The following is a 14291-nucleotide window of genomic DNA, read 5'->3' on the forward strand; positions in this document are numbered from 1 at the left end:
AACCCAAAATATATCACATACATAGCTGTCTTACAGCTTCGCCTTGACACCTTCACCGGCAGTGGCCTCGAGATTGACTGTAATCTCACCTGTCTTCTTGCCATGGCCAAAAAAGATGACTTGCACAGTCAGGTCATCGCTACAAAGTTGTTAGTTACGGCGCATATTACTGTGAACGAGGTTCCTTACCGGTAACGTCGCGAGAAGGGTGAAGGCAGGGTGAGCAAAGCGCACACCTGTTCGTCATTGTTGCCACCAAGAGCATTTCGGATGAGGTGTGTAGCAACGTTCTTGTCCTTCACTGTAAAACGATCCTTGGCATCTGGGTCGATACCCCACTGCTGAACACGAATAGGGGTCTTGTTGCCATCAGGCCCAGCAGTCTTGCTCTCCTCTACAGGCAGAGGTGTCTTGGACGATCCGAAAATCTTGTTCCAGGCAGCATCAAACTGAGAGTTGCTTCCAGACTGTCCCTCGGTTTCAATCCACTTGCCTACAAGGCCGACAACCTCTTCGTTGGTGAGCATCTCCCAAAGACCGTCAGTGGCTAAAACAAGGAAATCACCATTCTCGGGATTGACCTTGGTCGTCGTAACTACAGGCTCGGCTGTAACATATGGAGGGGTTTTGAGAAGAGGCGATGGGCTACGGCCGAAGAAATTCTCACGCAACTTGTATGCGACGTCTCTGCTCCACTTGTAGACAGCATCGCCAAATGCTCGGCTAGGTTCCAATCCACCAAGAACACGGCCATTGCGAATAACGTTCTCCTCTCCGGGATGTTCCTTGCGCATGCGTTCAACCTCCTGAGGGTTGCTACCGGTTTGATCGTCTGAGAGAGCAGTAGCAGTCCACTTTCCATTCGCCGCTCGACGGCCTAGAACAGCGCGGGAATCACCTGTGCAGGCAACACGCAGGAGATTGCTGCGGCTGTCATAGAATGACAATAGAGCACACGATCCGGACAGAGCGGGCTGTAACAACTCGGCGGCGACAGTCTTGGAACCGCCCTTGAACACCTTCTCGACACTCTTGTGAACAATCTCGTTATCCAGGTTGTTGAATCCAGTCTTGATGGCCAGAGTTACCGCGTCTTCAGAAGGTAGCTCACCAGAAGCCTGCTTGTAGGTAGCGTTGAGTTCACGGGCGACATAGTTGATCAAGCTTTCCCTCAATGTCGCAGAAGTAGTCCATCCTCTAAAATATGTAAGTAAGGCCCATGATATTGCACTGCGCAAGCTGTATCCTATAACAAGTACTTACGAATGGCCGTCAAAGACACCCCAGAACATCCAGTCGCTGTTGTCAGTCTCGACAGAAGACCTGCTAGGAACCTGGACGATCTTCTCGGCGTGATCATCCTCAATTGGATCATTACTGGGTAGTTGAACCAAGTCATAGCGAGTAACACCTTGGCCTCGGTTGACGGAGTAAGACTGCTCAAGGCGACGTAGCTTTTGTGTAGCTTGATCGGGCGTCAACATCTCGACAATGCGACGACCGTCGTCGCTAGTAGCCTTGGAGATCGGTCCCTCGCCAACAATGGTGCCCTGCCTGAGTTCGTCCGCGCCCACTACAAGGACGGTACGAGTCGGCACCGCATCAGCCGTTTGGGTGGACGTGAGGCTGTTAGCACCAAAAGTGGAAGTAGGCGCAAGGTCAGAGTTATTGTAGGAGTACCAGGCACCTAATCCGACGACGACACTGGAAAGCAGTGCGGTGGGGAGGCGACGGAAGTACATAGAGGACCTTAGAGGAATGTTTTTCGTCGAGTTGCGATGAGCGCTCCGAGCGTGCGCGCCAGCCTTGGATCGAGATTGACGAAAAAAGACTGGTGAGGAGACGGAGAAGCCACGACGCGGGGTTCGGGCGAGGGCGCGGACGGTCGAAAGAGAGGTCGTCCGAAGGGTTTTGACTGCAGCTCGATTCATTGGGGCGACGGGCAGGGGAGCTTGGAGCTAACCCGGCAGGGAGTGGTGGTTGATGAAGAGAGACTTGAATGCCCGAGAATGTCAAGGAATGGCTGATAACAAAGGAAACAATGACTGCGATTGCATGCGAGGGGCAGAAAAAAGGTCGAAGTACTGCACTGAAGCTAGGACCGTGATAGATAATCTATACGTACCGCGTAGGTAGGTGGTTTAAGACCAGGTTGCGAGAGGTTCGTTATGGTGGATGAAAGCTGGTCTTGGGTGGGTCTGGAGAAGCATGACACTATCTTATCGCGACCTTTCCCTTCTGGGACTACAGCTATTGATAAGTCACTGCGAATACCGGAGTTGAATAAGTTATGTTGATGGGAATTTATATCTTCTTTCGCTCTCTCTTATTGAAAACTCATTCAACTGTTTCTGAACTGCCTACAGCGATTTATTCCGATATTTCTCATTCCCATGGTCACGTCTTAGACCGTCCGCCCCACGTGAGCCAACGGAATAGAACCTGACCTGAGTTTAATCCCATTCATCTAGTCTAAAAACCGACTTCAACCGAGGTTCACCTCTTGCTGCTGTTTCAAGCATTTTGCCCAACCTGATTGACCCAAGTCCTGAACAGGCCAAGCTTTGCTAGCCCTGTGAGCTTTACCAGCCCCGGGATTGTTTTCTCACATGTTAGTACCTAGTGAGATGACCATCCCCTTGCGCATAGACATGATGGAATTCCATACTTGTATCTGTTTTTGGATGCGAAGCTTACTGAAATCTAATAGATTTGGATACATCCAATCAACACAATGAGCCAACAGCAGTCCTCTCAGTCTCTTGCGGGAGCTGATCGCATCAGGGCTCTCAAGGATGATGATGCCATATTCACTGCTTTTGATACATATCCATGGACCAAGGACAAAAGCTTCATGGTAAACCGATCACATATTCTTATTCCGAGACTTACTGAGACCTCTCTAGTCAGGCCTTTGCTCCATCCTTGGCGAACCTGGCCAGCAAAACCCCGAAGCCTCTCTTTCAGATATGGCTATTCACGCTCGCATTTTCTATTATGCACAGCGCATTGGTGTCAACATCGACTTCGGTTCCTATAAAAGCTGGTTGACTAGCAAAACAAACTATCAGCCCCCGGATGTCTTACCAGAGGAATACCGTCAACATACAGAGGCCAATGCCACTTCAGCCTCGGCTTTGGACTGGCAGAAGGCCGCACCAAAGACTGACCTCTATATCGACAGAAAAGCCGCTGCAGCTCAATCCAGCTCAGAAGATCAGCCTAATTATCCGATGGGGTTTGCCGAAATGATCAAACTTATCCAGGAGGGCAAGCCTGTGCCGGGAATTCGACAAATACCAAACACCATCATCAGGAATCCCGTGAGTTAAACTCTAGATACAATAGACCTTCTACCCATTTGTCTTTACTAAAATATACCTAGGCCGTGAAACCTGTCGGGACCAGAGCTGCCCCAAGAAAGCCATGGGAGAAAGATATTAGCCCCGATGCTTCCACTCTTGTAGACCTACCAAAAGCACTTGACACCGAGTTTCCACCCCTTCATGACGATCTTGTTGCTTCCTCTGCTGCTGGGACTTCGCGAGAGGAAAATTGAAAACATGATCAAGTCTTGTCATTTGTATAGCATTGGTGGCGTTACGGATCATGCAACCATGGGCATGCTTCATTATGAATTCGAGCAAGATAGATAGACGATTGATATAATGCGATCTAGTTATCTCATTTCTCAATTGTGGCGCACAATTGGACCATTGAGAGTGATAAAAGCATCATCATTTATTAAAAGGAATTTAATGATTACCGTAACGACCCGTGTGCTATAGGAAGACGCCTGAACCCAGCATCCGCATAGAAAAACGACATACAACTTCATAAACCCACCCCGACCTCCAAGGGAGCCCTTCTAGACCACCATCATTCATCCCCGTAGATTGACTGAAGAAGTATGGCCATGGTGCCCCATGAGACATGGTTCCGCCCATCCTGTGAGAGTGGCGGCAGCCCATAAACAATGTGACACAGGTCAGTTCTGCAAGGACTGCCGGCGGTTAGTATCTACCATCCTCTCCATATTGCAAAATCGATAACCATAATGTGTCCAATGCACCCGAGAAGGCAGTAGCCAGCTGGGCGTAGGATGTCGTGTGATCTGTAAATTACTTGCGTGGGAAGATGTTTCTTAAGAAAGGTCGACAAATTCTTCTGGTTTGTTGCGTGATCTTGACGAGTGGAAGGATCGGTGATTCAGATAGGGGCTCCTCAACGTGCATGACAATGAAAGAAAACAAAACAAAAAGTGCAATGGGGAAAGCTCTGCTTCTCTAGCAGAAAACTGTCTATGGCGATAAAAGAGATCGATTGGCAAAGAATAAAATGATTTAACGGTAGCCGTTGCTGTAGCGTGGACCAGGTCCCATGCGCCCACTCATTCCAGGACCGGCGCCAGGACCGGGACGAGTTGCAACAGCATGGTTGGTGCAGAGCATGCCGACACGAGAGCCAAACTTGGAACCTCGCAAGGAGACCATGTGCTTTCGGATATGAGCGGCAACAATCTCGCGATGCTGAGGAGAGGCGTTGTTGAGGATCCATTGGATGAGGTAATTGCCATACTGATCGCTGGCGATGTCGATGAGTGGGATGCGTGTACGGTCGCGACGACCCTCACAGACTCGGTCCAAGTAGCGGCCGAGGAACTCTGCACCTCCGATCTTGAGACACTTCTCGACAACCTTGGAAGCGAACTGATCGGTGCTGTACTCTGCGGCATAACGAATGACGTGGTCAATAGCCCGACTGCGGTCAGGAGGAGCACCATGTTCGCAGATGTGCTGAATGCACCAGTTACCGAATTGGCCATGAGCCACAATGTTAATGTTGGCAAGAACCTCCTCGATACAAGGACGCTATTAAAAGAGTTAGTATATTAGCTTTGATAAGTACAACTCAACATACCTTATCCTCTTCAAGACAGTTCTCAAAGATGTTCTGTACCACAAGACTGCCAGTCTCACCAAGAGCCACTTCATGCCACATTCCGCTCAATGCCTCGTTGACATACTTCATGATCTGTGGGGGCGACTCAGTCCAGCGGAGCTCGAAAAGCTTCTGCCAAACATGGCAGGCATAACGATGAATGACCGTCTCTGGGATGCGTCGCAAGAGCTCGGAAACCATAATGGCCTTGTATTTTTCTGGCACTGAGTCGAACGCCTTCTGAACAACATGACAACCAAAAGGATCCATGGAGAGACTCAAAGTGTTGCCTCGAATAGCTTCGGCAATGTGAATGACCTGGTCAGGTGTGCCATGCTCAAAGCATCGCTGCACCAGAAAGTTGCCAAACCGGTTGATCATCAAGGGGTATGCCTGTGCTACGATGGCATCCACGATCTCAAACTTTTGTTCCGGAGTTCCAACCTTGAGTTTCTGTTGCAAAAAGATTGAGGCTTGCTGATCGTTGTTGCAGACGATCTTGTCGACAATGTACTTCCAGTTGCAGTTGACATTGCGGTCCAGGAGACGACGATAGTTTAATGGCTCAGTTGGGGGTAGATACGTCTGATCCTCGGGCGACACAACATCTCTTGGGTCCAGTCCCCTGCGTGGGTACATTGGATGCGGTCCAACCTCATTTTTCCATCCAGAACCAGCAGTGAACTCAGAAGCGTGAGGTGACAGAGGTGTTCCGGCAGGAGGTGGATAGGGAGGATAGACTCCCATAGGTCCGAGCCCTTGGGGAGCATTCATAGGTGCTACAGGAACAGGGCTGCCCATGTAGTCGGATTGATTGGCAGGGCTGTTGTAGCCTCCTCCGTAACCAGTTCCAAACGGCTGCGGGGAGTTGAATCGACTATCCATACGGTTGCCGCGGCGCCCGTAGTTAGGTCGCATCATCTCTGCGTCGGGGGTCAGACGCTCACTGCGGAAGCCATCCATAGTAGGATAAGGCGAACCACTAGGTTCTGGGCACGGCTGGTTAAAACCGCGTCCCCCAAGCCATTTTCCAGGAGCTGGTTCAGGGACTGGCGCCTGAAGTGTGTTGGTGAAGGCACCAGGGTGGCTTCCCCAGATCTCTCGAGTACGATTGAAAGTAGAAGCAGACATGGCATCGCTTGTATCGGAATGAGCATCGTCCGGAGATCCCCACGCACTCTCACGAGTAGGGTACAATGGGTTGCTGGATCCAACAGCAGGATTCTCGGGCACAACCCTGACGACACGGGTTTCGGCCAACTCTTGGTCAAGTTTAGAAATCTTGCTCTCTGCTTGGGCGAGCTGCAACTTCAGACGGACCACTTCGTCGCTTTCGCTGCGACCATCGTCGAAAGTAGCACTGGCGGGTCGTGTAGTAGGAGCCGTGCTTGGAAAGGCATCGGTAGCAGGAGTGACGGGCAGGGAGTTGCTTGACGACGCATGATCAAATATCCTTGCATAGTTGACTCCTTCATTATTCGCTTTGAGGGAGTCGGGCTGCTGGTCTACAACCTGCTCAGAGAGCTTGGCAAGAAGTTTGTCCACAGGGTAAGACTGTTCCGTAGTCGAGTCATCGTGACTGATTTTCATCTTCTATAATGGTTAGTAAATTGTATATCGTGAGTGACACGGCCAGTTTCACCTTTGGGTGGCCTTGATTCGCAAGCTTTGAAGTTGTGAGGGCCGAGATGCTTTTCTTTGCAGAATTGGTTTTACCTGTTTCCTTCTGTGGGTTTGCATCAGTAAGTTATCCTTCAAAAATAGAGATAAGAGGAAAATGGTATGTGATATAAGACAGCATATGGCGAATCCATAGAGCCGACAAAGTTAACAGAAAAGTATACTGACCGGAATGGAGGTACGTGGGGAGCTGCCTGAGGTTTCGCCCTGCACACCAGCAGTAAAGACAGCGCTGGCCTTCTCAGGCGATCCCTGAGAATACCCAGGTGAAGACATGATGTTGCACCGGTTGGGATGAACTTTTGATGCAATGAATCTGGTGAGACCGCAATCGGATAAGAATTGTAGAGGGAGTGGACGTAAGTAACACGCAATGTGAGACAAAGAGTGTGAATGTACTGAATGTACGAACCAAGAAGAGGCTGATTGATTGTGTTGAGGAGAGAGTGGTGAAGGAGAAGAAGAAGAGAGTGAAGAGGTGGAAGAGAAGAGGATATGGTAACGGAAGGGGAGTGGAGGTTAATCACTGACGCAGCTTTTTCGGCAGGCCAAGTGGAAGGAAAGTGAAGATGGAAGGAGCGTAAAGTGGCAGGTGCCAACAGCCGACAGGAGCAGCCTGGCCACTTCTGTTCCTTCCACTTTTGCTAGAAATATCACCTGCAGCTGGTACCGACAGACAAAATAGGGACTTTTAGGTGGTTTTCAAGTGCGCAGTGGTGCCCTGGAGCTTGAAGTTACCGTGATCTGATCACTGCTTCTCTGAATACCTGTGAATCGTAGGACTGAGTCTTCTGCACTTGTCTAGCAAGATGTTTCTGGGAAACCCTTCTTGATGAAAGCTATCCAACGTGGATGTGAAGCGTTCATGCCGATCTTGATATTCTTCGCATGGTTAATATAAATTACCTTAGTACCTACCTCCTACAGGTAGTAGGTACCTACCTATACACAGAGATCGTCAGCTGGAAGTTCTTTCTGGTGCTAGGAGACGAAAATGTCAATGAGTGCGTCAGCCTGAATTGTCAAGTACAAACAACTCGGACACAGATTGTGAGACAAGGCTTGCGAATCCAGAAAAAGCTCTCGCTGCGGTATTATGTCCAACGACTTTACTTGACTGCCACAAAATGTTGCGGTCGCCATTCTGCTGCTCGCAACACCTAAGATATTCTAACACTTATGAGTTGGCTAGGCTATTCAGCGGATCAAGACATGGATATCCTTTTCGTAGTCGGACGTACTTAGCAATTGAACAAGCAACAGGTCTAAGTACAGACAAACTTTCCTAATCGGGAATTGAACAATGCATTTTTTGTTGTAATACAAGTAATTGTACATACTGAAGAGAAAGCCACAAATGTCTTGGCTTTCCTCGTCATCACTGCCCCAGTACTATACACAAGGAGTCGTAAAATCGAGATGTCGTTCATTGTTTGTAGGCGATCCCTGAGATTCCCCAAGTCGCCATGATCGATATCAAATTTGTCATTACATTTATTGTCTGATTTATCGCTTCTTGCCGGTAGGAGCTGGAAAGTTGTTAGGAACTTGCTTGCGTTGGTGAGTCGCAGATGCATACCTGGGGGACCCTTCTTCTTCTTGGGCGCACTCTTTCCACGAAGCTTGAGCCTGAAGTCAAAATCGTCAGCATTTTCGCACCTATTTCAAAGGTTGCAGTTTCCAGCTTACTCCTCAATGTACTCGAATCGATCCTCTTCTGCCTCATCCCAGGTTGCCAGGGTTGGCCCAAATTCGCGCTTAAGGTCTTGTATCGTCGCTGTCTTTCGAGGGTAGTATGTTGCCATGGCTGGTCCTCGTAGTCGTTGTCGCAGGATCTTGTTGCCCATGCGAATGCCCTCCGGGTTGTAGGAAGTCGCAAAGACCTGGCATTGCGCCTGTAGAATGTTAGCACGAGAAAGACCACTTCGGGTTCGATAGAATCACCTTCATAAGATCCAATATCCGCGCGCGTGGGACACTCATCTTGACGTGGTTGACATTAAATGTTGCTCCTGTCAACTTTCCTACTGCTTGAATTGACGTCTCGTATGAAGTCTACGCAAAAGTTGAACAAAATCCCCGATTGGCCACTCCGAATAAGAAGCGGGTCGGAAGCTTGAAGAGCAACTCCAAACGGACCAATAATAATACAATCCATAAAGTGTCATTCGTTTTTGATAGGTACCTACCTTCCTACTTGGCTCTCTCAGAGTGGGTCCTCTGCTGGAGCTTATGGTTGATGCCTGAGATGAGCTGCTACACCTTCTGCGCGACTGCAGGGTGAGCTATGCAACTTTAACCAACATTCACAAACGAGAAATCATAATACCAAGCCGGATTAATAAGTTTGGCTTCAGTGCTCTATCTCCATAGTCTATCATTCTTTGGCTAGAAACCTCAACTCTGCCTTAACGCTCCCACGTCGCATCGAATGCCTCTAAAACCAACTTTCGCATTTCTTCTGTCATTGGTATGGTATATAGCTTATCGGCCGTTATCCAAACACCTTCAGAGTGCTCATTTAGGTTAACTGTAAAGTCCTCTCCTTGATGTACTTGGACCAGATAGCTCAGTTGCAAGGCAACCTTGCGAATTGTTTTAATAGAGGGTCCCTGACCGACCTGTTTCTCAGTAGTATATGAGAAAGGCTTCAATGAGCTGACGACCTTTAAGATAGTGAGTCCTGTTTCTTCGGCCACTTCGCGGGATATGGCATCGTAAATTGAAGGGTCTGTCTCATCAACCTTGCCTCCTGGTATCTCAAATACACCAGGGTAATAAGCTTCGTGGGCAGCTCGTTTTAAGATCAGGATATGCTTATTGCCTTTATTATCCTCGCGGATAATGGCGGCCCCAACAGTAATCTTGTCAGCAGGTTGGTAGATTGGCGACGATAGAGCCCAGGTTTGGATATCAGCCTTAGACATGCCTAGGAATTCCATGTCGATATGGATGAGACGATTAAGATTGTTTGATAAAACTCAAGTGTTCTTCTAGGGTTTTCGGTAGGTAGTGAGAGAGAAGTCTGGAAGAAAATTTCAGGATGTCCAATTCTGAGCAGCGATGGAAGGTGATGTAGAATGAAAGTTCTGTGGGTTACACAGAAGAGGGCGGCCCTCCATTATATACACAAGCACTCATTGGAGCTGGTGTCGCGTATTTAACTTTTCCATATCGTGCATTAGACGCACCTCAACCTTTTTTCTTCCTAAGGAACAGAAGGAAGCAGTCCCGCCATAATATCTACCTATACCGATGTCGGTCGTTCGCCATACTAGCCAGGAGCGTATCTCGACTTTCTTTAGCCGATATTGTTCATTATCACAGGAAGAGTGCAACAAGTTCGCGCAAAGCTACCTTGGATGCGACATTCGACAAGCGTCACCACAGGGTGCCTTCAGCTACACTGTCAGAGGTGATGACTTTGTGATCCAATTCCGCGCTGAACGCTCGCCCCTTGATCTCGATATCATCAAGCATGCTCATCAAATGCACGGAGATTGGGTTCCCCAAGTTAAAAAACTTGATTCGATCCCTGGACATCCAACCGTCTTGATATATTCCATGCAACTACTGGTGGGCGTAAACTATTCGCTTTTACTGCATTCTTCCGGAACCACAAGTTGGGATGTGGTTCCACGTCAGAAAGAGACTGTCAAGGACTTGGCTCAGTCAGTATTATCATAGTAAATGAACTCATGTCTAACATATTTTAGCTTCTTTTCTCAAGCATGGAATAGTCGAGTTCCCATCGACTCTTCAACTGTTCTTATCAAGCGACTAGACTTTCGACAAAAGCTCCAGACTCTTGCTGAATCGCTTCCTCCTCGCTTCCAACCTCTCGTTTCTTACTGCAAAGACAACCTTCAATTTGTCTTTGATTCTGCTATTCCATGGTGCTTGAACCATGGCGATCTATGCGATACCAACATAATCATTGATCCCCTCACAGGCAAGCTTTCAGGTGTCATTGACTGGGCAGAAGGGTCCATACTTCCCTTTGGATGCGCCTTGTGGGGCCTCGAAACCGTGTTGGGAAGATTCGACTTTGAGAAAGGCGAATGGGTGTATGATGAACAACGAGAAGACTTAGAGGACCTCTTCTGGGAAACCTTCCGCTCACACGTTGGTTCCCTCAATCCGGCACAGGAACGTGGTATCACAGTCGCAAGATTGACTGGTCTATTCTTTCGTCATGCATTCAAGTTCAATGGCCTGTACGCCGTACCAAAAGATGACTCGTGGGACTTGCGTCTTCTGGACGGCCAGCTATTGGGAGATCGCCAATGGCTCACGGCCTGTGTGGGTTCAAGCGGTTCCGTGTCTCAGGAGTAAACCAAGACTTGTGCCCCTCCATCAGTTTCAATCAGTCAAATGCTACTGAACTTTGCTCAGGAAGTCAGGGAAGAAAGACCTTCTTCCGAATACCAACGACACTCGGATTTGGCCTCAAAGTTACTCACACATCTGAAAAGATTCGGTCCTCATGGGAGCCCAAGTTCGAACCTCAAACGGCGCAGGATATCGCTCAGATTGCGAATTCTGGGGATCCTATTTCAGCATTTGACTGGCCAGTGATTTCACAAAACATTCGTCATGAGGTATTGGACCAGCTTGGAACTACAATATTGATTTACGGGAACGACGGAGTCTTTGCCGGGTTTGAGACGGAGTTCAAACAGAGCTTGGGTGAAGGGACATGGTTTGCTTTACTTCACAATTCAGGGTCTAATGCTCTGAGTGGCCTATACTTCGCCTGCAATCTGATGCCTGCCTGGGGACGAGGTAAAGTCTCTGGCACTCTGTGGGCTTTTATGAACGCTAAGATCTTCCTTCATAGGTTTTGTTTTCCGTTTATGGCTTCCACGCAACGGTAGCACCTGCGATGCACTTCGGCATTCAACCAGTTTTTGTCGACGTTGATGAGAATGGCAATATGTCTTCCGAAGCATTGCAAAGGAAAATAACATCGCGTACCAAGGCGGTAATGCTCACTCACATCTGGGGCATTCCGTGCAAGATGTCAGAAATATTGAGTGTCTTAAGCAAGTATCCTCATGTTCTATTATTGGAGGACTGTTCACATGCCCACGGCGCGAGCATCAACGGAAAGTGCGTAGGGACGTTTGGGGATGGGGCTGCCTGGTCTTTGCAAGGCCAGAAGATCAATACCAGGCCTTGTCAATCAACTTATGAAACTTGCGGATGTAATTCTTCAATGCAGTCTGGTATAAAGCAGTTCAAAAATACATATATTCTCATTGCGCTAAGTTCTGCTTCTTGAAAGGTACCCAGATCAAGCAAGTGCTTACTTACATTATGATTATGACAGCTTCATGCGTACCATTTTACAATTTGCATAGGTATTGTAATCTTAGGGGCTCCCCGTATTAGATGCTAACGAGCAGCAGGTTTACATAGCGGGTGAAGTATGTGTCCAGACCTCAGAGTATCAGAATAATTGGCCGGTAAGAATATAAAAGACGAAATTAGTAGGTCAGTTTATGCTGCTTGGAGCATGATTCATGGGCTACTTATTTTTGTATCCTTTATAAAGCTCAGAGACCCTTTTCTGGCACCCTCTAGCCGGACAGTCAGCTTGACGGCGAGATAATCTTGCTGTTGCCTTTTATTGTCACGTGACCTCGCGATCACGGTTTGCGGAAACCTTTGCTTCGGCTTCAATCCCCTATCAGAAAAATTGACCACTGGAAGAGACGAAATCAGTATGTCGCTTTATGCTCCTCAGGATGTAGTTCTTAGACTACTTGTCTTTACACCCTAACATTTAGAAGGCTAAATTTTCTACTACAGGCTACATACAGTATGTCAAAAAGACCAGCGGAGGACTCACAAGAGGAGCCACGCAAGCGCGTGCAGGGTGCTGTTGCTGTTGCCTCTGTCGCGCCAGGTATCTCGAGATGGTCTTCCGCAGAAGTACCTGACAGTCTGCCACCTCTCCCACCAATCAGCCCCGACCTTGAAGAGCAAGTCTTCAGGCACCCTGGGCTTGTAGGCCCAAACTGGGAGAGATTGGAATGGTACGGCGACGCGACACTTGAAATGGTTTCTACAGAATTCATATTCGAGACCTTTCCGCATCTCCCATCAGGCCAGTGCAGCCAAATCCGCGAGCAACTGGTTCGAAATAGCACTCTTGCTGGGTACTACCGAGAATATGGCATGGAACACAAAACGCAATTGCCCCAAGACATCGGCAAGATGACAGTCCTGCTACGAACACAGAAGAACAGCAGGGACGTCATCAAGCTTCAAGGCGATGTTTTCGAGGCATACGTTGGAGCAGTCGTCAAATCGCACCCTCAGGGAAACGCAAACGCCGTTACTTGGCTCAAGATGCTATGGGGTCGTACAATCAAAGACCAGATCAAGCTAGCAGAAAGTTGTCTAAAAACAATAGCCCAAGCAAAGCACATCGCTCAGCGATCTCACACGAAACAAGAACAACCTACGCAGCCCGAAAACGAGGCGTTACCCTTAACAGAGCAGAATGCGAAAGGTCGCCTGAGCGCAGCGATATCAGTGCCCGGAATCAAAATCCGGTACGAAGACATGCCATGCAAGAAAAAAGACAAGGACACAGGCCTCCCACTGTTCGCTATTGGGGTTTATCTTGACGGGTGGGGAGAAACAAACAAATACATGGGATGTGGTGTTGGTAAGCGCAAGGCTGACGCAGGTGGAAAGGCAGCGCTACAAGCACTGGAAAATAGGAAACTCTTGAAAGTATACGAAGCTAAGAAGAAGCAATGGATAGAGGAAAAGGTGGAAGCCCGCAAAGAATAATCTAGCTTCTGACATTAAAGTTGATCCAATGTACATACATTGGTAGGTGGCAGGGGCCAAAAAACGGCGTCCTCAGTGTTAGGGTATAGAAATAAGTAATTTAAGAACTATATTCTGAGGAGCTTAAAGTGACTTACTCATTTCGTCCAGGTCAATGTTTCTGATACCCGATACACTACTTATTTAATCTTCACGTGTCTCGGTTCGTGAGGACATATGTTAGTACTAAGGTATGCAGGGGCTGGTTTCCAGATCCCGAGATCTCGAACCGCTCAAAGGAGGGGAGAATAAGCTCGGTACAAGGTAAAACACGACATTTAGGTATCCGTGTTGATGAGATCTTGGTAAGCGAATGAGAGATGTGTAAAGATGCACGCATAGAGAAACACAATTCACATGACTTATACAAACTGCAACGAGTTATAATGGATGCCATGTCATATCTAGGTATTTGAGTATTAATTAATTAGTAGGTAAACATCCATCATCTTTGTACGGGCTGTTGCCGAATCCCCAGATGTCATCCCCTCCCCCTGGGGACGTGCCTTTTCTAGTGGAGACGGCCCTGAAAGCGTATCCTCCGAGCTCCATCCATCGGTAGGTACCTAGCCCGTTACCCGTGGGCGCCGAGGTCCTCCACAGGTCCCGGCCCAGGGCAAGATCTCGCATCATTTCATCATCCAATTGCTTCTGATCGAGTGTTAATCCATCCATCATCTTAGTTCGGAAGACCCTCCTTTCTTTCCCTAATGGAGTCATAATACACGGGCGACTAGGCGTTTCTTTGGCTGCCTTCTATCTTTACTCTTGTTCTCTCTCTCTTACTTAATTCTTTCTTGATACATAGGATCAATTGTCTTCCT

General features: G+C 48.2%; 7 protein-coding genes across 7 annotated transcripts; 3 read left to right on the forward strand and 4 right to left on the reverse strand.

Annotated features, from left to right (window-relative positions):
* Positions 1-30: 30 nt before the first annotated feature.
* FPOAC1_008486 (uncharacterized protein) lies at positions 31-1931 on the reverse strand (the record flags this gene model as incomplete). The annotated part of the gene is made up of 3 exons (XM_044852927.1): positions 31-139; positions 190-1197; positions 1264-1931. 3 exons carry the CDS (start codon positions 1929-1931, stop codon positions 31-33), a joined length of 1785 nt encoding a protein of 594 aa, XP_044705597.1.
* An 803-nt stretch (positions 1932-2734) lies between these two features.
* Positions 2735-3559, forward strand: FPOAC1_008487 (uncharacterized protein; the record flags this gene model as incomplete). The annotated part of the gene is made up of 3 exons (XM_044852928.1): positions 2735-2857; positions 2907-3323; positions 3386-3559. The coding sequence occupies 3 exons, from the start codon at positions 2735-2737 to the stop codon at positions 3557-3559; spliced, it is 714 nt and encodes a 237-aa protein (XP_044705598.1).
* Positions 3560-4343: 784 nt separating this feature from the next.
* Positions 4344-6897, reverse strand: FPOAC1_008488 (uncharacterized protein; the record flags this gene model as incomplete). The annotated part of the gene is made up of 4 exons (XM_044852929.1): positions 4344-4871; positions 4921-6531; positions 6584-6667; positions 6790-6897. 4 exons carry the CDS (start codon positions 6895-6897, stop codon positions 4344-4346), a joined length of 2331 nt encoding a protein of 776 aa, XP_044705599.1.
* Positions 6898-8127: 1230 nt separating this feature from the next.
* On the reverse strand, positions 8128-8604 carry FPOAC1_008489 (uncharacterized protein; the record flags this gene model as incomplete). The annotated part of the gene is made up of 4 exons (XM_044852930.1): positions 8128-8150; positions 8201-8250; positions 8311-8516; positions 8566-8604. The coding sequence occupies 4 exons, from the start codon at positions 8602-8604 to the stop codon at positions 8128-8130; spliced, it is 318 nt and encodes a 105-aa protein (XP_044705600.1).
* A 425-nt stretch (positions 8605-9029) lies between these two features.
* On the reverse strand, positions 9030-9563 carry FPOAC1_008490 (uncharacterized protein; the record flags this gene model as incomplete). The annotated part of the gene is made up of 1 exon (XM_044852931.1): positions 9030-9563. The coding sequence occupies one exon, from the start codon at positions 9561-9563 to the stop codon at positions 9030-9032; it is 534 nt and encodes a 177-aa protein (XP_044705601.1).
* A 313-nt stretch (positions 9564-9876) lies between these two features.
* Positions 9877-11498, forward strand: FPOAC1_008491 (uncharacterized protein; the record flags this gene model as incomplete). The annotated part of the gene is made up of 3 exons (XM_044852932.1): positions 9877-10292; positions 10338-10936; positions 11017-11498. The coding sequence occupies 3 exons, from the start codon at positions 9877-9879 to the stop codon at positions 11496-11498; spliced, it is 1497 nt and encodes a 498-aa protein (XP_044705602.1).
* Positions 11499-12447: 949 nt separating this feature from the next.
* On the forward strand, positions 12448-13428 carry FPOAC1_008492 (uncharacterized protein; the record flags this gene model as incomplete). Its single annotated transcript, XM_044852933.1, has 1 exon — positions 12448-13428. The coding sequence occupies one exon, from the start codon at positions 12448-12450 to the stop codon at positions 13426-13428; it is 981 nt and encodes a 326-aa protein (XP_044705603.1).
* Between the last annotated feature and the right edge of the window lie 863 nt (positions 13429-14291).

This window comes from Fusarium poae, chromosome 3 (genome assembly GCF_019609905.1).
Source record: "Fusarium poae strain DAOMC 252244 chromosome 3, whole genome shotgun sequence".
NCBI lineage: Eukaryota > Fungi > Ascomycota > Sordariomycetes > Hypocreales > Nectriaceae > Fusarium > Fusarium poae.